The following is a 23,634-nucleotide window of genomic DNA, read 5'->3' as shown; positions in this document are numbered from 1 at the left end:
CTTTATTTTCCATGAGCCAGGGCTGCTCCTTTTGGTGTATTTTGGGATTTGAGATCGCGCAGAGCAGGGTGACCTTTGCTCCAGTAAATAAACACAGATCATGAGAGATTTGTTAATCAGAAATCAGAAGATCTGAGTCACCGGTCTTCAGCCCTTTAACACAAGGTGGGGCAAGGGCGTTATCCCATGGAATTTACTGGGTCACTGCAGATTGACTTATAAGCATCACAATAGACTTTTATAATGGAAATTTTATTTCATAGCAGAGACAAACACACACACACACAGCTGGTTTCAAGGGTTGTGTTGCAACTTAATGACATTATAACGTATGGCTAAAGAGCTTGAAATTGAACAAATTACTTTGGCAATCAGTATGCTTTTTATGAATAAACTTCAGGAAACTCTGGTCAAATAAAATGGTTGTGAATCATGAATGGTGTGCAAGACCCAAAACAATACTATAAAGTCTAATAACGAGTTACCTCATGTGTCTTCAAGCTTACCATTGCTTTTATGGGCCTCACAATGTACTATACAATACAAATACAATGTTTATGCAAATGGTTTATGGTCTCCAATAGTTAAGATAAAGTTTAGCATTATCGTTAATCAAAGTTTGGCAATTTCCATAGGGGTGAAAATGTTCAAATACTCAATAATGACAAATGTAGTGGTTAAGCAAACGTTATGAACAATACAAAAGCTACAAACTACTATACAACAGGAAAGGAATTTAACAAGATGCATGACAATGAGACAAACGAAGGATGATATTTTCAAATGAATTAATGTCAATATTTAAAAAGAAAACGTATTCTCAGAAACAACGCTTATACATTTTCGGGAGCTTATATTATATTCAACACACACCCTCGAAACAGGAAGCATCTTGAGGCCGGAATATGAATATGAAAGCAGATTCATGGTCAAAGTGCTTGGTGATAGGATGGAAGTAGATGGGCTAAAAGAGACATTTGCTGATATATACGTTTTACACACATTTCTCAAAATGAGTGCTACTCTGGAGGCAGAAATAATCTCATTGGTGGAGTTAAATGATGAGAGGCGGGACCAAATAACAAGTTGTTTAGAAATGTTTAGGAGCCCACATAAAGATTAAAAGAGTAGGTAAAATGATCTTAAATAACAAAGCCTACCAATGGTGCACGATACACATTTAGCAAATAGGCTAATGGGGTTAGCAACTTGAAACATCTTAACTTAAGACTTAAGGGTCCAAATCTAATGACAACAACCATGGCTAAAGTTAGATGGAAAAAAAGGAGAGTGTTTTTGGCAGGGCACTGAGGGCCGATTGCCTTAGCCAATTGGCATCCAATGTTTCACCATCCCTGGATCATACATCAGCTCCTTGGCTAACTTGTGCCTAGGAGTGTCCACTATTTATTTTTTCTTACTACATAGAATGACATGGTTTCAATGACTATTGAGTATTCAACTTCTCTAATTTCTTGGTAGCCATTTCTAAAAAAATATTGTGTCATTAGTGAATAGGTTCTGAAAATGCTCACATCTGTTTTAATACAATGGCCAAGTGCCCAAATGTATGTTCAGAGAGTTTATTGGTCTTAATGATTAAGCCTAAAGAGCATGTGAAGCCATTCCACTGTACAAAAATCTTTGTGCTGTTGAAAAAATACATTCTTAAGTTCAGGTCAAGCTAGTATCAGTGCCCAAAACATGTTCAATTCTCTGTTATTTTTGGGCAGTGTACTTGCAATCAGAGGGTGTATTCAGAGTGGAGGATTGATGACTGTAACCAAGATCTCTCTCATGGAAACGAAGAGGGACCTAAATGACACCAAGTGATGAATCCTAAATGCAAGCCACAGATGGTGCTACAAATGCTGGATATATTCTGAACTAACCATTTACAGCTACTTGCTATCTGCTAGTAAGCCAGCCTGCTGACATTTCATAAATGAACATATAGAACATATCTCTTTCCTTACCTAAGCTCTGCCCGATTAGCTTTAACTGAACCTGTGAGATTATTTCCTCTCTCCATTGTCCATTCTATTGACATATTGTACAGTAACATCCCAATACACATTTGAGACATATGGTATGTTTGGTACACCGTGAGGTCAGGCGTTTGAATAGCATGCATTTGGTATTGGAAGGCTGGTGTCGGTTCGTCCTTTTGTCCTGTTGGAGTTCAATATGGCTGCTTCTATATAGGCTGTCAAACACTGAGCAAAAGTCTTCTATTTAGGTAGCCATACCTAGGCAAGCCTATACTGTGAGCTTTAATCTGGAGCACATGTCCAGATCTGTTGCTCACTGGTCGACAAAGTTAACCCGATACGTGAGCTGATGGCCATTGTCCCAGGCGTACAAGAGCTTCTCCTTGGGGTTGTAGTCAATCTGGGTGGTGTAGGAGTACTCGTTGATGAACTGCAGGCGTGGGATGGCGGCGGTGTTGGTGTGGGTGTCGTAGGCATAGTTCACCTCGCCCTCCTTTTGGTTGTACACGTTGACGGCGTACAAGACCCCGCAGATGATGAAGCAGTTCCCGTAGGAGTTCCTCTTGAGACCGGTCCTCCAGGTGGTCTCCTTCTTCAGGGTCAGGTCTCCCGGGTCCAGCTTGCTGATGACGATCATCTCCTGCTGGTTGTAGTCGTAGTCCATGGAGGGGTAGATGACCCACAGGCCGCTCTCGTCCACCGCAAAGTCAATGTCGGAGTGTCCCCTCCACTTCCAGGGCGTGGTGTCCTCGTAGACCACGTCGTGCAGCTGCGTCCAGGCCGACACGTAGCGCATCCTCAGGTCGTACTTGATGATGTTCTTGGTGAAGGCCCGGTTGTAGTAGAAGGCGCCGTTGTAAACCACGTGGCCCGTGCCGATCCAGTTGTAAGGCAGTTTGAAAAGGTTGCTCCATCGGCCTGCAATAAATACAATCATTTTATTTTAGCGGTTGATTATTAAAGCATGCATACTCAGATCTCATTTTGCCAAGGAATGCATTATTTTGCACAACACAGATCTACGTATGTTTCACCTCTGATGGACACTGCCTCCATAACTTCCAACGTGTCTGTTATTACCAGTGGCTGCTATATTTAGGTCTATTCAAAAACCTATACCCCACCTCGGCTACAGGTAGGCCCCCCTTCTTATGGATTTTAAAGTTGCTATTCACTGAAAAAGCTTGATCTAAGATATACAGACAACAACACTGTTCATGCAACTTTGAAGGGAAAATTTTCAAATATCATGCAATTTGCTGATGATTCATTGGCTTGGAGACAATAAAATAAATGAAATAAAATGCAATTAAATAATAAGTATGCTTGGTCAACAGTCATCTTATTCAATAAGCATGATAATATATAACAAGCTGATCATTATAGCAAAATAGTAGTAACCCCTGGCCTTCCCGATGTTCCCCTCTGCTGTGCTGTTGTGTTTATTTATACATATCAGTTGGATACATTCAGTGTCTGTTCTGAGCTTATGTTATGCCCGTCATAGAGCCAATGATAATGTTTTCACAATGCCAGACTGTCTACACACTGGCTTCATGAGACAGTGACACAGTTTGTTTAGGGGCTCACTCCTGAACAAACACATTGTGTACTGTAGGTGTCATTTTCGAATCACATCCTATCTGCTATCCTAACCTCCTAACCTCAGGAAGTGCGATTTAGATAAAGATAATACATGAAAAAGCCCGGTGAAGGACAAAAACAACGGGCAAGTGAACCAGCCCCCTCCACCTTCCCCATCCCCATCCCCATCCCATAAGGCCGGCCCACACTCTTAATCCCTCTCCGCTGTGCCCAGTTCAAAGGAAAGGCCAGTGCACATGTCAGGGAACAGCGGGCATCACCGCCACTCCAAATAAGCTAGTCATCCGCACACAGCTGTGAGCTCAGGGCGCCGCGGGACGCCTCACATGTAAGTGCATTTAGAGAGCCCATTGTCCAAACACATCTAGATCAACAAGCCGCAGTCCTATGAGGAGAGATCATCTTAGCTCTCTGAGAGGGTGTAATCCAATTCTTTAGTTGATTTGGATGTGCAAAGGAGTTGATTTTCCCACCCACTGGAGCCGTGCAAACCACTAGGCCCTGCATTCCACAGATCTCATCAGTTTCACAGAGCTCACTGGACAATCAGCATGAATCAATGTCAACATGGTTATTAGAGGAAACCCATAGCTATACATTCAAAAAGGGTGTTATACCAGTAAGACCATTATGCTGGATACAATCATTGTGTTTTCAGTTATTTTCTTTAATGGTTTATTCTATTTTAAAGGCAATTTCCTGTTATTAGTCAGTATTGAGACATGAGGAATAGAGGTTGCTAGGCTATAGCTCCAGTTTGGTAAGTACACTCTGTAGTCCAAAGTGGAGTGAAACAGCAAATTAAAGCAGGACACTCCCTTGTCATGTACAAGACATTTCCCAGCACTGCCTGGTTACCATCACCAGGTGACTTCCTAAACTGAACTACAATACTGCATCTATGACTGTTAAACCGCCTCCTAATAAAAAGACCCAATTGAAGCACACCTTGCTTGAAGTTCTCCAGGTTGCGGAACTCCACCAGGTTGTTGCCGTAATAATAGTTAGTGACGTAGATCTTGTAGTCTTTAGCCAGAGGATCCTTCATCCAGGCTCCCTCGTTGCGTCCGTAACTGTGCTGCTTCTCGGGCTGCTCGATAGAAGACAGGGTGCCTTCACAGTTGAGGATTTTCCCTGGAAGAAAACAAGCACACCGTTCAAAACATGGGAGAGAATGACATTGCATTAACACAGGGCTTGGATCGATTTCACACTCTTGGATTTCTTGGCAGAGTGAACATACATGCTTTTTTTTTTGCTTTTTTAGATAATTTTTTGGAGAGACAGATATGAAATGGGGTAGAGAGGGGAATGACTTGCAGAGAACAACCACGGGCCAGATTCGAACCCGGGTCTGCTGCAATGGGGACTGATTCTCTACCCTCCACTACTGCATGCTTTGTCTGCAGCTAAAACATGGCCTCTGTCCCTTGCAGTCACATATACTGGCATCATTCACAAAGCACAACATACCTGCTCTGTGGAGACTGGGCCGACTGTTGTTGTTGGAGTTGTCAAGCGACAGAACAATGGTCGCAGCTGGTCTCTCAGGTGCCTGTGTACCTTGTGTGGTAGCAGTAGTTGATGCAGTGGTGGTGGTTCTAGTGGTTGTGGCAATGGTTGTAGTCTTGGGACCTGCTGTGGTTGTGACAGTGGCCTCCATGGTATCCAGGACCATCTCAGCTCCCCCATCCTCCGACTGGTTTTCCGTGACGTGGTGCACCGTGAACGCTTTGGCAGAATGGTCTTGGATGGAGGGGAGGAATCACAATAGAGTCAAAACAGAGAATTAGAGACGATATCTGACAATCTGCAAAGCTAGTTCTTTATCCAAAATACAACAGAACTTGGCCAACCAAGATCAGATAGTCCTGAGGCTGAGTGGTAATACATGCCTCATTTCCATTGAGCAGAACAGTTCAGTTAGGTACGGTATGATTTGGTACTGAACTGTAACTAGATCTGGCTTGCTTTTCCACTGCCAGCAACACACTTCCTTGGTACACAGTGTAGCCCGCAAATACATTTAATGAAGAGGAAGAAGACTCTTCACTCCTGTTTACACACGGCAGTTTATCCCTAACACGGAAGTCATTCTGTCGACCAATCAACGGACTGCAGTGTGTAGCTCCACCCTCATGGGACTCTTTCGGACCGGTTGGTACCCCAAGGAAAGGGTATTTTGGGACCATTCCCAACTTTTGACTGTGGAAACGCAAATAATTGCGTGCTGTACCTTATCAAACCAAACTGTGCTGCTCAGTGGAAAGCAGGCCAAAGAGGGTAATGCTGAACAAGCTGCTTCTTGTTCTTGTTAGTCACGGTTAAATTGGGGCAGTATGATCCAAAGTAAGGACTTTGTTTTGAAATTTTTATTTCAACTCTTTTAAACAGTGTTTTTGAAACCTTTCATTCACTGTACAGTTCATACAGCATATGGCTCCTTGACAGCAGGAAACATATTATTGTCTGCTCCGTTCCAGACATTCACATCAAAGAGGACATATTAGCAATGCAGCACTCACCAACTTCCTCCCTCTTCTCTGAACTTTATTCTCCTCTTTCCTTCCTGACACAGCCTGTTGTGCAGTCCTGTAGCTTAAACTGGTTTCTTTATATAATATATTGAGGTAGACTTTAGGTTTAAACAAAAATGTGAGCAAAATGCTTTGGACTGATAACTCAAATTATTGCATTAATTTTATGGCTTTCATTTGAGAGATAGTTAAGGTCTTAGTATGTTTTTATCTTTATAAACACTCCTGTTGCAGAGTCTTTAATGAAAAATCCATATCGGCCTGCCTCTTGTCTTTAAGTTTTTAGATTTCTATAATCACTTGTTATCTGCTGTGATGAACCAAATATAATCTTGGCAGAGGGAGAGTCTGTTCTCCTTCTGGCCGTCATACTCTGGCATCCTGTGCTGCCGCGCAGATGTGGGCAGATTTAAAGCAACGCTTCTTGAGCAGTGAACTAAGACACTCAAACTCTGAACACGTGGACCTGATGCGGAATGGAAAATAAAGAAAAAAAACATCACTTGAGAATTCTATTTAGAATGAACAGTAGGAGGTTTCAGAAAGGCTCCTCAGCATTAAGATGGATTAAATGTAACACAAATGTTCAAACCAAACTAGAGAAACAAACGTTGTCTACATAGAAAGTACTGCACATGAAAGAGAACATGAGCTAATTGTAAACGGCCGTGACATCCATCTTTGTTGAGTAAAGCTGTTGAGAGACACACTACGATTGGTTCTTAAACTAATAACTATACGGATCAAAGACCCCTTTGTAATACTTTGATGAAGATATCTTAAGGCCATGCCATCTCTTTGTACTCTTTATTGCATATGTCCAATATTTTACGATTGCTATTACTACTAATTATTTACCAAATAACACCATTGTCTTTTATATTTTTGGGAATTAAAGTAAAAGGAACATAATTTTTACTTTTATCATAGTCGAGGTGGCATTCTAGTTAATACTGCATGGCAGACTTTTCCTATCAATTTGCAACAGTGGCGTTTTCTCCCGGAGGCCACGGGAAACCAGGCTTCCTTGTTTTTTAGGCTGTAGTTGTCATCCAATAAAAACATTTTTATTAACAGTTTCGGTAATTCTTTGGTGCTGTGTTGCTGTCATTTCTTCCCCATTTTTCTCTTCTCATTGAGCATTTCACAATGCGCGAAACAGCACCCCTTTACATTTAGATTCTAAAGACGCGGCGAAACACGATACAGCACACTTGTCCGCGAGGAAGCCAGCCCGAGCTGGCATCCCTTGGTGAAAAAAAGAAAGAAGGATTGACCAATCAGGTGAGGCTATTGTCTTGACACTGCCCTCCTGTGATTGGTCAGGAGGGTGTCATGAGGGTGCCAAGGGAAGCCACTCGGCCCTTGGCTTCACACCAATCAAATCAAAGCATCATTATCAACGTCACTGAAATTTAACAACAATAACAATAGCGGGAGATTAGCATGTTTGCATTGCTATCATATTAGCAAGAACAGTTATGGAGGGTGGAGATTTTGAGTATTTAGTAAAAAATTATTTTATCAAACTGCCATTTGAGAAGCCATTAAAAATCAAATCTGACGGCAGGCCAATGCGTGTGGAGAGAAAGAAAGTTTATCGCACTTTCAGGGAGGAGAACTATGTCCGCACCGAGTGGCTAGCTGGTAGCGGCAATCTTCAGCTAATGGCCTTCATCTACAAATAGTGAGTAAAATACACACCTTCTCCCGGCGCGGGTTAACTGTTCCCTTTACTGTCCGTTTAGCTATATGTTGTGTTTTGTGTTATTTTATTGCTAATTGTGCCTTGATTAAGTTGCATTGGTATCCACTGAAGTTGTTCTGGGTTGTCTTAAGTAGTGTTGTATAATGAACATTTGGCCTAGTTCTTAAACGAAAAGGATGTATAGAAAGTATGTGTTTATGTCAAGCACATAACTGATTGTGTGAGTCGTGTCTCACGTGAACGTGAAACTTAAAATAGCCTAAAACGTCCCCTAATTATATTGTGAATGAATTCGAATCTGTATTGGGCATTAAGCGGCTAGTTGTGCATTCCGGTCGGGGTGGTGGGTGCATTTATAATACAATGTATAATTTAATAAAACGATTAGGAGGTGTGTGAGTGAGTGAGTGAGTGAGTGAGTGAGTGAGAGAGAGAGCGAACGAGCGGTGTCGGACAGATTACAGGCGTGTGCAAGTCCTGGTAAAGTGACCAGGCGCTATAATAGCTCTTGTAGTTACATTAAATACAAGCTGCGACGTAGTCTGCTCTTTTCTGTCCCCCACCTTCCAATAAACATGTAGATTAAAGGTGTTGTCTCACTTGGTTTCCTCAAAAAAAAATCCCCACGCCACGCCACTGATTTGCAAGAGGATCCACATTGGCTACAAATGCCTTCATCTGAATTACACAGTTAATGTGTTAACAGTGAGTTATCAAGATGCAATCAAGTTTGCAGGCTGTAGAATCAGTGTAAGCAGGTAAAACAAGTGTTTAACATTACCTCTCTTGTTACAATATTTTTTAAATATATCTGATATCAACAGGTGAGGTAGGTCGGTATGGATTTGACTGTGAGATAATGGCAATTTGGTTGTTTTCATAATTGTTGGAAGTCAAAATTGTATTTGAAATTAAACGGTGTATAATTGCCAAGCCCTAAATGCAACTCAAAACAGAAGCATTTAAGTCAAAAAGCATGAAGGTGTATCAACCTTTGCCTGGATGAATAAAGGTCCCCCCTGCATCCTGCTCTTCCCCGGGGATTATGGAAATGCAGCGGACTGGTTTTAGTCATTTGTGAAGGCTGGCTGGGCTCACATTACATGGCAGAACACACGGTTTGACAGTGCAATGTGCGTGTGTCCTGTGCAAACGCAGCATACCTATTCACTCAACTAGACTTAAAGAGGATTGGAAGGAGTCGGGGGAAATGTTTTCCTCTGAATTGGTTGAGGGTCCCCACACACATTGTTGTTGTGAGGAGTGAAACTGGGGCATGTCATGTACATGGCAGTGTTCCATTCAAACCGCATTCCATCAGCTCTGTGTAGTTTGTCAATAAAAGATTTGGATTTCCTGCTTGCTGAATGCAAACTGACAAATCCAATCCTGCACCAGCAAGACCCGCTTTGCTAAACACAACACCGGAATAAAATCTTGTATTGGGGGGGATCATCCCCACAGCCATGGACTCCCCTGTTGTATTGCTTTGCTCTGAACTGTTAAGTTTTTCAAAACAATTACTATCCTTATCTCACACCTGGGTAAAACAACATTCTATGGGGAATCCTGTATACAGTATTGTCCTCTATTGGAAACTGAATCCAGCTGAGAACTATAACTATGGCTCTATGACTCCCTGGCTGATCCTGATCCAGCAAAGTGAGCGTGTGGGTTCAGACTAGGGGTTGCACAAGAAAGTAATTTGGATTATTTTAAACACCCACAGTGGATCACGCACAGATGATCGCACACAGATGGCAGTGCCAACACAGCCAGGGTAAGCCCAATGTTTTGCTTTAGCTCAGAGAGGGTGGCTTTCTATGATGAGGACACCATTATTCTAGGGGAGTATACAGACAGAGTATCCTTGGCCAAGCTGAGAACGCTCACCTCCTCTGTGCTCGTCTTCGTCAGTCTTGGCAGCCTTGTAGTATGTGATGCCCCTCACCACGCCGGGCTGGTGGCCAACAGCCTTGGCTTTGGCCGTAGGGTCAGGCTTGACGGGCTTCCCAGGTTTAATGACCTCTTTCTTGGGCTTTGCAACCTTTTCTTTGGGCGGTTTGGGTGGTGGTTTGGCTCCCGGGGGCTTTTTGTTGGCTACTTTTACAGCCTGCTTGGTTTTCTCATCATGGGTATCCTGCAAACACAGACATTCAGGTTGTATCAGGACATTCATGGTAATATAGGTTTTATATGTTGACTGCAATTGTGAAAGAGTGTTATTAACTTGTGTACCTTCTAGGTTATGTGCAACATTTATATAAGAATGACATGCAATATCCCTAATTACAAGGTCCATCAGTGTTAAGAATTACATTTACCTTAATGCACAGACTTATACTATTATTTATACAAATACTTGTGTTTAATGTCACTAGTGTGACCTTCTCCTGGTACTGCGAGTGACACTATTATTACTGCCCCAAAGGCATCACTGTTCTATTTGTACCAACCATAGACTGTAGGCAACCAACAGAAGATTGAGTCAGACACTAAACAGGAGTCAAGACCAAGTCGCAAAACCAAAACAGATGGATAGACCTTCAATCACTGAATACAGTCCTTTGGAATTAAGAAAGTTCAAACTGTGATTGGAACTGCTCAATGCACAGCCTAAGGCTACATTTTGCATTCATGGTTACAACATGGTTACACAATTTTTCTAACTGTTAGCAGTTGCAGATTTACAGATTAGGCACAGAACAACATTAGCATTCATTTGGAGCCATGTGGCTGATCAGCCGATGAGCTCTATTTTGGTCTCCAACAACAATATCTCTCTAGCCACTTGTTCCATAAAGTAATAAGCATAACATGGTATAATGGCATACAATTGGGCATACAGCTTCATAGGATGAAAATAACACGGATGCTATTAATCGAAATATCTTCACAAAAGGCGGGCTTTTTTGTTGTTGCAATAACTCATTAATCAATTTGTCAATTCATCATAGAACAAGGTGGAGATATTCATGTTGTGGTAACAGTACTACACAAGCATTTTTAAGCAAGACCTGTAGGGGATGTCACAAATGCCAGAAGTCACAAATGCCTAAAAAAAAAAGTTTATATCTCGTAATCTGCTCCATGGATTCATACAAAATTCGGTGTGGATGATCTGTGGGCATTCTTAAGTAATCTCCTAAAGTTAGGTATTGCCTGTTTAAAGAAGGCGAGGCTTATAATAAAAAAATCTCAATTTTTGTTTCAGTACTTGCATGTGTATGCAAAAAGATGGAAAGTGCCTCTCTGTATACCTGAGCCTTGCTCTCAGCTGCGTCTTTCTGTAGCAGCTGCAGGCTGAGGCTGGATATCTCCTTCTTGATGCTCATCATAACGTTGGAGTAGTTCTCGTATCTCTTGAACTGGTTGGTGAGGGTTTCCATGCTGTCCCGAACAAATCCATTCTCTCTCGTGAGGTTTGTCTTGATTGTCTGCCAGAAGACAACATCACAATAATCACTATCAATTACATTATTGACATTTAAATCCATTACATTTAGCTGGTATGCATATAGCTACGCATAAAACACCCTTTATAAAGTGTGTCCTACGACCTCTCGATCATATGATATGAGGAAGGAGATGGGTTGTTGGTCTACCTCTTCCAGCGTGTTCATCTGAGACACCACCTTGTTGATGTAGGAGTGGACCTTCATTAGATCCATGCTGAAAAGTGTTCCCTCGAGGAGGTCCACCATGGATTGGAGCTGGTCATTCATGCCATTGAAGAAGAAGAACTAGAGTTATTCACCTTCTCCTGGACACAAACCTGACAGTTTTATTTGCCTGTATAAACTGCTGTAATAGCTTTAAGTGCCCTCCCAAACATTTGCCGTGATTACCAGTATTGACATCCACACTCTGCTCAATTGGCTGCCCAGTGTTCTCAGTCTGGGGTTCACTCACAGTCCAGCTTAACTAATGTATACTCTCCCGTTTCAATGTAATCATTTCCTACAGAGATGTATTGGGTTAATGCATAGTTAAAGTGGATACAGAGCAAACATCTGGAACTGTCTTTTGTTTCATATGGTACATAGCGTGCTTCTCCAAGCCTGTGAAAAGTGAAAGTATGTGCAGAGGTGTGCTGACGGGCTCACAAAAGATGGTAGATGACATGCAACTATAGCCAGGTCACAGGGAGCGTGGAACAATGACCTTTTAGGCTTTCAAACTGAAGGGACCTTTCATTTCACTGATTGCTTTTCTTTAAGGTCCATTTTTCATTGTTTGGAGTTAAACCAGCTATTTATCTTATTTGCTCTGTTGGTATTTTTACTATTTTAAAACTAATCTGGTGATCTTTTTTTCTCTGGGTTTTGCTTACATTATATTTTTCTTTCTTTCTTCATTAACCATATTACTTCTTGTGATCTAGCAAGAACCCATTTTAATTTCCATTTGTGAATTATGGATTGATTTACTTTCATCTTCTTACATTGCCAAAGTATGAAACTGATATTTGCCAGGATCTTTGTGGCTTTTGCAGTGAGGACTTTTCTTCTTGTCTGGCTGGTTTTAGGAACTTACATTCTGTCAGTCTGCAGCTATCAATTATTTTAATAATTTATATTTTTCTCAAGTACAGTAAATCTTGTTTAAGGAAAATGGAGCGTTTCAGACAGAGGCTCAAATGAAGAGATTCAGCAATGGCACTGTGAGAAATATAAAGGTTTTATTGGACACTACACCATGAAAACTGTTTCTGGCAGACACCCAAATTAAAATTTTGAGTGGGAAAATTGTCATTATATGTGCCCTTTAAGTTTTGTAGTTCCTCACCTTTAATAGCTCTGGGGCCTGTTTCTTCAGCTTCTCCATCTTCCACTCGTTCTCACAGGGGTTGAGGGAGGACGGTGGGGCCGTGCACGTGCACTTACAGTCGGATCCGGAGCTGACCGTCTCCACCGTGTAGAAATCCTCCACGCGGACACTGCCGCTCCGCAGCCGCTGGCAGGCGTCCTTGGTCAGAGGACGCATGATGCACTTACAGCGGCAGTCTGAGCCCTCTGACGTCATCCGAACAGGCTCCGTCTCCCCAAAGATCTAGAAATACATAATGGGAATTGTCCAATTTACAAATCAAAAAAGAGGTATTTTGTATTCACACCCGAATTCTTCTTAGAGGTAACTTTCTTTCAATTTCTTTATTTTTGTATCAGGCCTGATTTAACACATCAGACTTGGATATCAAAGGACTGGAGTGAACTTTATAGTTCTCCAAACTGATCAAATGTGCCAGTTATTTGAAGGTAACTACGGTGATCCGCTGGTTTCTTCGTCTACTATTAAATCCTCAATTCTTCCACTAGATCTATTCCATTAGCCTAACCCCTGCAGGACTTTCATGAATAATAAATATGTTTTCATTGTTTGGAAGGAAAGTGATCCCTGAAAAATAACCACATGTTTCCTCTCTTTTTGAATGTTGGCCAGTATGACTCACAGAGGAAAGCCTCAGAGACAAAAAAACATAACTCATGCGACTTCTGCATCACCAGTTGGCCTTTGGCTGCCATGTCTGATGACAGAGCTCTGGCAGGGCCACGGCTACGGCTTACTTAATAGAAAAGGAAGCGGTGAATTGCAAGCACCGAGCACACATTCCACACCCATCCTAAGTGACACATGTGTGCAAAGCTGACACACAAAAGAGAGATAGCGTTCACACAATAATCCAGCTACAAAGATTTACAGCGGAGTTGATGAAATGTTCAGTTGGTGATTTGACAGAGCACGTTCTGTTTGGTTGAATTTCTCCCCCTTCCCTTATTGTTTCACGGTGGATTGTGAGCTAGTTCAAGACACTGAAGCTCAGCAGGTAATAGATTCACATGGCTTTTTCAACTGAGTGAGGTTAGCATATCTGAATAAAAGTGTGTTTAGACTGAAAGCAAAGCACATTTATAAGATTGAACAGAAAGGCAATGCACGGACACAATTGGTCCCACATTTTTACTTATAGGCTGTGCACAAGGAGAAAGAAACCTCAGACCAATCAATGGGCTTTATGACCCCACTTCGTAGACTTAAAGACACAAGAGGGGGGAAAAAGAGAAAACAAATGGCCTACGTTACCCACAATACAACAAACACTTCTGCAGGTGATTTTGGCACAGTACCTTGGCTACCCTGCTACAGAGATGACTCTAGCTATACAGATCTTTGGTGAGCTGTGTTCTTTCTTAAATCCACATCAACAGATTCTTTTCATTTTCAAAGACCCATCCCACACGGACTCCGGTGAGATCATCCGAGAACATTTATCAGACTTCACACGGCTCCCATCTGGAGACACGTAAGGATTTTTACAAGCTTTTTTTTCATATACGCAGCTGTCTTTCCCAACACCTGGAAACTAAGGTGTAAAATCAGTGGCATTCCCCTGTAAAACTCTCAATGTTATCGAATTTTGACAGCCACTTTTTAGGACCCACCATGGAGATGCCATATTTGAAACGGTTTTACATGTATCTCAGTATACTTTGTCCCACAGGGGATGTTCATATTCATGCAGCTTTTTATAGTACTTCTGTACTTGTATTGTTCATAGTTGTAGTTTGTTTTCTACCTGGCTATATCACTATGGGTTTGGTTCTCATGATGCACTTTATTTTCAACTGAGCTCGGTTCCATCATTTGGAGTTGTGTCTGTTGGATCATGTGTTATAGGATGTCTGGGTTGTCATCTCTCCCTGGTGAGATTTAGGGACCTTTATTAACAGCAGGATGGCTTTACACATGTGGTATCGCTTTTATCAGGAAACAGAGAGATTCTTCATCCATGCTATTGTCCTGTCCTTGTGTGACCGAAACTGGCAGGTAATATTCTCAGATCATAAAGAGTGCATTTGCAGAAACTTTGGTGAAAGACTTATTGAGGTACAACCTGGGATGGATATTAGATTCACCCTATACACCAATCTCTTTGCAATTCAGTCACTCCAAACTGGTAACCATTGCTTTCTCTGTCAGGACTTTCTCGAAGAGATCAAAAAAGGGGCTTAAAGAAGACTTAAATAGAAGGACATAATGGTTGTGTCTGAAAGGCATCGGCTAAACATAAAAGCCACAAAATGTACTTAAGGTTAGGACTCAAGAAGACTTACTTTGTTACCGTCCACCACTGATATTTGAACAGTTTAGGAAGTCTTTGATTTAGGCTGAAGGTAAGGGGAGGAGGAGGTGAGGGCTCATTAGTAAAGGAATGCAGGGCTGAGTGATGGGGGGGAAGATGTGGAGGGATGTGTGTGTGTGTGTGTGTGTGCTTTCTCTTCCATCACTACAGACATATACTGGGACTGAGTGGGGGTGTAATATGGATCAGGACTCCTGTGTGTGCAGAGCCAATCCTGACCCGTGTCAAGCGGAAAAAGGCAGCGGGTCGACAAATCCTGCAGCCACATGAAAACAGCGTGGATTAGCAGAATTACACTTTTTTTTTTAACCGAGGCTGTGTCAATACGGCCATGCTGGGGGCTGCATCGTTCCAAAACCTGCGTAGCAACATGGGCTTCAGTTGGGCTTTGAATTGGAGAAGTCACAGAGAAAAGTCCAGACGGATTTACTTTTTTGGTTTACTTGATGTTTAGTCTGGTCAAGAAGAGACTAAACCATTACCTTGGTTTACTGAAGTAGAAAGATTCTGCAGCATTTTACCATGAAAAACCAATTGGGCCAATCAGAGCAGCTCCCTCCTGCTACTGGCATATTCCATGTGCTGGTGTGCCTAACTGAGCGTCCAGCATCTCCTGCCAAAGCCGACCTACCAGCAGGCGAACAGCCAACACAATTAAGAGTGCTAAGAATTAAAGAGTCCAGAGTATTTAACTTCACGCTTTAAGCTTTAGCCCTTAGCCTTTGAGCCTTTGCCTGTTGACCCTCTCGACTGAAGTCAAGTTTGGGGTCGAAAAAGAACACAGCTTAAATATGAACTCATGTCCGCACACCGGGAGGCCAGTATCCTGCATGCCACAGAGAGCTCCATTAGATCAATCTTCCGCAGCCTTTATCAGCTAACTAACACACCCCGACAGTGATGAAGTGCAGCCCCCAATTGTGCCCAGGGATGGCTAAAAACACAAGATGTTCTTACACAATGTCTGCTGTATTGGTTATAGCCCTCGCAGCTAAAGTCTGTGTTTCAGTAGCACTTGGCCCTGTTGTATCTGCAGCCTTGTTCATATAAACAAGGATATCCTCTCCTTTTAGTGCGTTGCCAGTTGGTAATCTCAGTGGGATAACTGTGTGGTGAAAGAAAAAAGGGCAGGTGTCCTGTGGCAACACTCAAATGTTCCGCTGCACGTTCCAACCTTCAAACACAAACATTACAGTGCTGTGGTTCCTGTTATGACCTGAAGCTGTAATTCAACCCAACAATGCTTTGCTTTTCTTGAACTATTTTCCCACAACTGCACATAAAGGCACAATGAATACCACTTCTAATCAGTCTTAAGCTTGCCAAGGATGCTGAAGGATGGACTATCCTTTTAAAAATCCACAACAAGGGTACTCAAGAAGACCAAAACCGTGGGCCACATTCCAATCCAAAGACTCGTCTAATTAGTGGTGCTTACGATAAACAGCGGTACTGTGCCAATGTAAAGATTAAGAGACATGGTACAAAGGGGGTTCTATTAAAGCCTTCAGTCTGGAGATGAAACACATGAGGTTGGTGGCTCAGACTTTAAACAAAGGCCCAGGCATTAACACAGGGATGTTAATTAGCCAAACACAAAGTGTATCAGGGGCTCGCCGCTTTTGGGGGTACACATCGACATTCCTGCTGAGTCTGTTAAAGTAGCTACAAATATTTTTGAAACACTCTCATTTTTCCTCTGATGACCATACATTTCATGTAACAGCAAACAAGACCAACAGTGGACGACAGAGCACTGTTACTAAATAGTTTTTCTTCATGCCTTTGTCCGGGTACGCTCAGCCAAGGAAAAACAGCTGGCGTCGTAAAAACTCTACCTCTTTTGTCCAAAGGGTCCGCTTGAATTAAAACAAACTGAGAGTTCCTGGGAGCACCTTTAATGTGACCAGAAACGGAAAAAAAAATGATGGGAAAAAGGCTAATGTACATCTTATCTGGGACCAACTTGAACTAATTATGTGGAGTGTCCTCTGTACGCCAGAGTTACATTAAATAACTCATAAGACATATTTTTCATAGGCCTATGTGATTTTTTATTTTATTTTTTTTAAAATATTTTTTGGGCATTTTTATGCTTATTGATAGTGCAGAGAGACAGAGTTGAAATGGGGCAGAGAGGGGAGTGACATGCAGAGTACGACCGCGGGCGGGAATCGAACCCGGGTCTGCTGCTGGGCCCGGCCTGGGGGGGGACGCCCTACCAACTGAGCTAAGGGCGCCCCCCATATGTGGTTTATTAGCCAATATTCAAATCAGCAGACTGTTATGAGTGCCAATATCCTTTGAAAAAAACACAGATACAAATCAACCATGACAGCAAAGGCTCCCCCTAATAAAATCCACATACTAGAATAATCCATTCATATGCACAAAAGACACTGGGTAATTATTAATGTGTGTTTCGGTGACCTCAACTACGAGCGGAATGGTCAGACGTTGCCAAATGCCTTTTCCCCAGATGACTTTTTATAGCAGATGTTCTGCTGAAAGGTTGAAGGGTTTATCACTGCTCAAAACATGCTGACCTCCATTCAATGAGCAAACAAACAAACATTTGAAACATTTCTACTTTTTTAATGAATTTTTACCTTATATTTTTTGTTAACGTTGTTGATCCGCTCTGTACAGGTTTTGGGGAACTTATGATGAATTTCATGCTGTTTTTGCTTTGATTTCTTGAATACATTGTTGAGTTTCTATGTAAAGCACTTTGTAACCGTTTAAAGCTTGCTTTAAAAAAAAGAAGAATTTCACTGCTGCAGCAACAGTACATATCACATCTACACCACAGTACGCATCATCTCCATCCATATACAATATCTTAAACCATTCTGAGCATTTTTCACTTTTGACTAGAGAGATGGGAAAAGAAAGGCACAAGGGAATTTCATTGTTTTAAATTGTCTTTTTTAAATGTATGATCTTATTCGTGACCAGGGCCCAGGTCTGTAAAAGGTCAGATAGATTTGGGCCTAAGAGAGAATTCATGAGACTTCACATACCGTACAAGAATTTGCACATCACATCAGTGTCCAGATGCAGCAAACGGAGAATAGCTGAATTTGAAACTTATCTGCGATCATAAATCTTGCTCTCAAGCTTAAAGGGATCAGCATAGATTGGAGAAAAAGGGGCCTGGACTATGTGAAGACATATGGCACTTTTCAACTGCATACTACCGCCAATAGAAGTCTGAAAAAAAAGTTAGTCCAACAATCCTTTTCAAATGCAGGAATAGAGTGTAAACATGTCATAAACTATACTATACTAACTATACTTTGCCCCTGCGATAGGCCTACAATAATAAAACAATGTGAAGGTTTTTGAAGTTTAATGAAAAATTGTGGACGTACCAAAGCCAGGCTATGTCAGATCTGTGTAAAAGCCCCTGGTCATGTGACATGCAGGGTTGTGCACCCGGGTCGGATGGTGAAAGTTGACCCATTCACACTGACACCGAAAGCACTTTCTCTGGGTCAGCGCCTCTGTGTGAACAAGGTATTAAGCTTCTCTCAATCCCAACAGCCTGCAGCTTTTGTTTGAACCACAAACAGGGAGACATACTTGACTCTCCGCACAGACTGATAATGTTGACTCGTCATCATGTGCACAGCCCCAATTAAAGCAAGTCATGTTGGCATAACACAGCATGACAAAAATGTAATTTTGTGCGCAGAGTGGCGGTAACCTATCGGGCACCTGCAACTGCAGACATACTTCTATCATAGAGCTCTGTCTGCCCTCGGTTGACCTCGCAATGATTGTTCTTTGGGTTTGTTTACAACCAAAACAAGAAGCAGGTGCTGGTTCCCCCCTGCCAACCTCTGGTGCCCCCCCCCTCTCTCTCTCCTCTCTGCCCAGTCTCTCAGTAATGTCTGGCTACAGAGATTATTTTGACTGGGCGTCTGCAGTGACCACGTGGAGCTGTGACACTGCTGTGACGTGAGGGAGAGATACGTCTGTCATCAACAGTATGGATGTAAAGGTAAAAACATCAACTGTGGATTTACTGTAAGTCTCTTACCTGAACTGATGCTTAAGTATCATCCTTTTTTAATGAATCATTAATATGAAAGTCATTAAAAAAAACTGTATAATTGTTTTTTAAAACTTTTTATGGGACATTTTGTCTTGACATTAGAGCTGAGGATAAATTGGAAAGATATTGACGGATGTGAACTTCTCGATTAAATCTTTGCTACAACCGGATACTGACCAAAATGAGACATACTCTTAGCTCAACTTTTAACTGTACTGCATTGTACAAGATTGAAGGTAATGAATATTTTTCTCTTTGGTGTTGCCCCTATTGGATGGTCCCTGTGCTCTTGTCTCACAGCCCACTGCACATAGAGAGTAATGTTATTAGTGGAGGTAAGTGGAAGTCTCGTTTCTGTAAAATTGAACCTCATTAGCCCGATTGCCTTATGATGAAACCAAAGATGGATCGTTGTTTTTTTAATAACATTTTGTCAACATATTTCCAACTTTACCAGTCTGTGTCGTTTTCAAATCTCATAATCAATATGAATTAAATGGTTCCAATTATTCCCTAGTCGGAGTTGGTTTACTTAGAAAACGTCCACAGTCGGTGCTGTGCAACCACTGCTAAGACAGCTACTATTATTTCCACCTCTGCCACTATATCAGCAATGATACGTTTACTACTTTTAGAAGTAGTATTACCACTGATGCTACATGTCTTCACATTACTACTTCTAACACTGACTCCATGGCTGATTTTACTTCATTTATACTACATAGCCAAAAGCATATAGAAAGTCAAACATTCCAGCCACATGCACATGGCCATTACAACCAGATGTTGGAACATCAACTGCAGTGATTTGTGTCCAGTAAGACACAAGAGCATCACTGATAATGCATGATTCTCGCTAAAGAATTTACAGTATATCATCCCTGTGTTCCGAATCGCATACTTTCTACTATTTAGTATGGTAGAAAAAAGATTTAGCATGTCCCGATTCTTGTGGCCAGATTTAGGATGGTTAGAAGATTTTTAGTGTTGAAAACAGCATCCTATTTGGGCGATTCTGACCCATAATCCAGTGTGCACGTGAAGTGACGTCACATCGACGGAGCCTCAATATGAAAACAAACAGGGATGTGACGGATATAAAAGCAAGAGGCAAGATCAAGGCTCATACTGCATCCTAAATAGATTATTTTTATTGTCAGATGTAGTATGTAGAATAGAAAAATGAAAGAGTGTGTGATTTGGATCGCAAGGAGAGATTCTGTCATACAATATCAGATTTTTCAACCAAAACATGCACTGACACCTAGGGCGTGTCCACACCAGTGCGGTTAAAATGAACCCTGGAGCGTTTAAGCCCTTGGTGTGGCTCATTTGGTTTGAACACAGTCCCAGACCTCTGGTGCGCATTAAACAACCGGACTCTGCTCTGCTCGAAAGTGGTGGTCTCAAGCCGCTTGCAAGTGAGCTCTGGAGCGGATCATCTCTGGTGTGAACCCCATCCGCACTAATCACAGGAAGCAGAGTATTTACACATCATTTTGCCTTTTTTTGCTTAATGTCTTTCATTAAATGCATGTGTTATTAAGTTATTAAGTGCACTTTGTTAGAGCATACGCCCCTATGCTCCGCCTGCTGTCCGCTGCTATTGTAACGTGGGCTTAGCCTGGTCAAACCAGACCATCGTACTTCATTTCATTTGTACAGAAGGTTTGGAATCGCTCAATTGACAAACGTTACCTCACTTGAAGGCGGGTGTCTGTTGAAGTTTAAAACTACTGGTTCTGTCAAGTGCCACTCTGGATCTGACAACCAATCGCATAACGTTTGGTCAGGACGTATGTCATGCGCCGGCTACTGATTTCAACTGTAACTGGCGCACGACCTCAATGTCATTGTTCTCAGGCACTCCCTCTTTTCGCTGATTGGACCGATACAAATCTACCGGAGAAAACCCGCAAATATACTGCAGACCCAAATTGACCACTGAAGGGAAATGAAAATTGAGAGGAAGTAGGTAGGCGGGCGGTGCCAGGCTAACGTAGGCTGACAGAGGAAAGTAGAATTAATAGATTGTGGCTATTACAATATTCAAAAATAACCGCCGATGCTCTGTGATGTAGATTATGGTAAGCTAGAAATTGCGAGCTTTTCACTTTTTTACTTGCCAAATTATCTAACTGCATTTCGATGCACGTGACTTGTTCACAATGTATAGTCCGTTTGAGTTTTGAACGCGAACCGAACCATATAAAACACGAAACAATGTATATCCGCTCTCAACTGGTGCGTACCAAAGAAGCGGACTATCAGGTGTGAACACGACCATAGACACCCTAACAACATAGAAAGTAAAGTAACAGCTTTAGAATTTTAGAAAAGCAAAAGCAAAGCAAAAGCAAAGACATGCGAGACTTTCACATTCAGCGTGACTTTAATGCATAGGCATATGAGTGAGAGAATTGTCATGAGTTAAAAATGAGATCGCATTGATATATGAATCAACATCACAATTTTTTTTTTCAATAAATTGTCCAAGCCCTATGTATAATTGTTTTAAGATTTCCTTTCATTGGTAATAAGAGAGCAAACCTGGCACAGGGGTGTCCACATATGTTGTCCACAGACAAATGAATACTAACTAGTTTAAATATTAGTAATGCAAAACACTCCAGTGCTGCCCCCTATGGGGCCTTTGCTCTTCACTGTAATAGGTCGCTGCTCATTAAACATCTGATTGTATCCAGAACAGACAACTGTTGACAGTCACACACACCATACTTGGCCATAGTACGTATATGTGACAAAGCCTGTGGTCTTCATATACAGCGTGCGTGTGTGCGTGAGTGTGTGTGTATGTGTGTGAGTGAGTGTGTGTGTGTGTGTGTGTGTGTGTGTGTGTGTGTGTGTGTGTGTGTGTGTGTGTGTGTGTGTGTGTGTGTGTGTGTGTGTGTGTGTGTGTGTGTGTGTGTGTGTGTGCAGGCCTGTTGGCAGCAGAGGAGAGGTGGCACCCAGTGGGGTAACACAGCAATATCTGGCTGACCCTTGTTTGTACAGCTGCTGGACTCCAGTAAACCCCTTACTCACCCTCGGCCTAATCCAGTTTTACACTCTCCCTCTCCCTCTTTCTCTCTCACTCACACACACACTCACACACATACGCACACAAGGTTTCATCACATCAAGCTATTGTTAAAATGACACCTAACCTGTGTGGTGTGCCATCTGCCTGCTTTGGGATGGGAAATGTAAAAGTCTGAAATGTTGGGTGTTACTCAAGTCACTAATTTGTCTAAAGCAGATCCAAGATGGCTTATTTGTCATATGCACAACAATTACAGCAGCAGTCATTGGCAATGAGGTTCTTGGGTCCCAGGCTCCTCTCAACCATGGAACATAGAAGAAGGAAAACGCAATTGAAGAGAGCAACACCTGAGACACAAATAAACACAAAAGTAGTGCAAGGACACAGTGCAGATAAAAAGTGTTGAGATAAGGTGCACCATATAAAGGCATACACTGTAAGTAAGAGGTGGCTAAGAGAGGATGTTGCTGGGATACTGTCATGACAGGATCTGCTGCTTTTCTACGTTGCTCATTAATGAGTTTCTCATCAACCTTTATTTCAATTTAGCCATGCAATGCAATTACGCGCGCGTGAGTCTTGGAAATGAACGTGCGTAAAACCCGCGTCTCTTCTTACCTTGCTCAGAGAAGACGCATCCTTACACAAAACCAGCAGGCAGGCGAACAAGTTGGTGTATCTCCACATTTTTTAAAATCTCCTGAGTGTCTTGGGGGGCTTCTTGAAGTTCAAAAAATCCAAAGAGACAGTCAAGTCAATGCATTCAGTCCATGGGGCAGATCGAGCAGCAGACAGTGCGCCTATTTTAACTCCATATCCATATCCACGCAGGGAGGATCGTGGGTTAGGCTACAGCGTGTGTCCCGTCTGGATGTTAGAGTGCGTGCTCGTGTTGTGCGTCTGTGGTTCTGCACGGCGCGCTCTCTCCGTATTCAGTCCGGCGCGCATCATCTGTCATCTGCTTTCCTCCTCCACTGAAGGGAGGGGTTACACACTAACACGCGCGTTCTCTCTCTCTCTCTCAAACACACACACACACACGCACACACACACACGCGCGCGCGCGCGCACACACACACACACACGCACGCACTCTCACACACAGGCACTCACACACACTTTATGAATTTGTAACCTTTATTTATACAGGTAAATCCCATTGAGACCGAAGACTCTTTTACAAGGGAGACCTGATTTCCTTTCCCACGTTACCATTCACACACACATTCATACACCGATAGCAGGCTAACTATTGACATTCACACAATTTAAATATCATAACATAACAATTAGAATTTAATTGTAGCCCACTATTTAATAACTTCACTTGACCAGACCCCTCGTGTTATCAGGCTGCATATGTCAATAGGCCTATATAGGCTATATATGTTTAACAGAGGTAATGAAATGAATACACCCTCACGGAGACACAGCACTTGCGGAAAGAGGCGATATGATACAAAGGGCTTTAGGCGCCATCAGCTGGACAGTTATTGCTTTGAGACTCCAAAAGTCACAGTTTTGACATCACACGGGTTGTAAGAGG

At 42.2% G+C, this 23,634-nt stretch overlaps 1 protein-coding gene across 1 annotated transcript; it reads right to left on the bottom strand.

Annotated features, from left to right (window-relative positions):
* Window positions 1-249: 249 nt before the first annotated feature.
* On the bottom strand, window positions 250-22,993 carry olfml2a (olfactomedin-like 2A). Its single transcript, XM_080039009.1, has 8 exons — window positions 22,707-22,993; window positions 12,630-12,893; window positions 11,447-11,554; window positions 11,102-11,278; window positions 9,735-9,981; window positions 5,070-5,342; window positions 4,545-4,730; window positions 250-2,909 (listed from the first exon to the last, which is right to left on the bottom strand). Exons 1-8 carry the CDS (start codon window positions 22,773-22,775, stop codon window positions 2,305-2,307), a joined length of 1,929 nt encoding a protein of 642 aa, XP_079895135.1. The 5' UTR covers window positions 22,776-22,993; the 3' UTR covers window positions 250-2,304.
* Window positions 22,994-23,634: the final 641 nt, after the last annotated feature.

Source organism: Ammodytes marinus, assembly GCF_949987685.1.
Source record: "Ammodytes marinus genome assembly, chromosome: 2".
Classification (NCBI taxonomy): Eukaryota; Metazoa; Chordata; class Actinopteri; order Uranoscopiformes; family Ammodytidae; genus Ammodytes; species Ammodytes marinus.
This window is presented reverse-complemented; position numbering and strand designations above follow the sequence as displayed.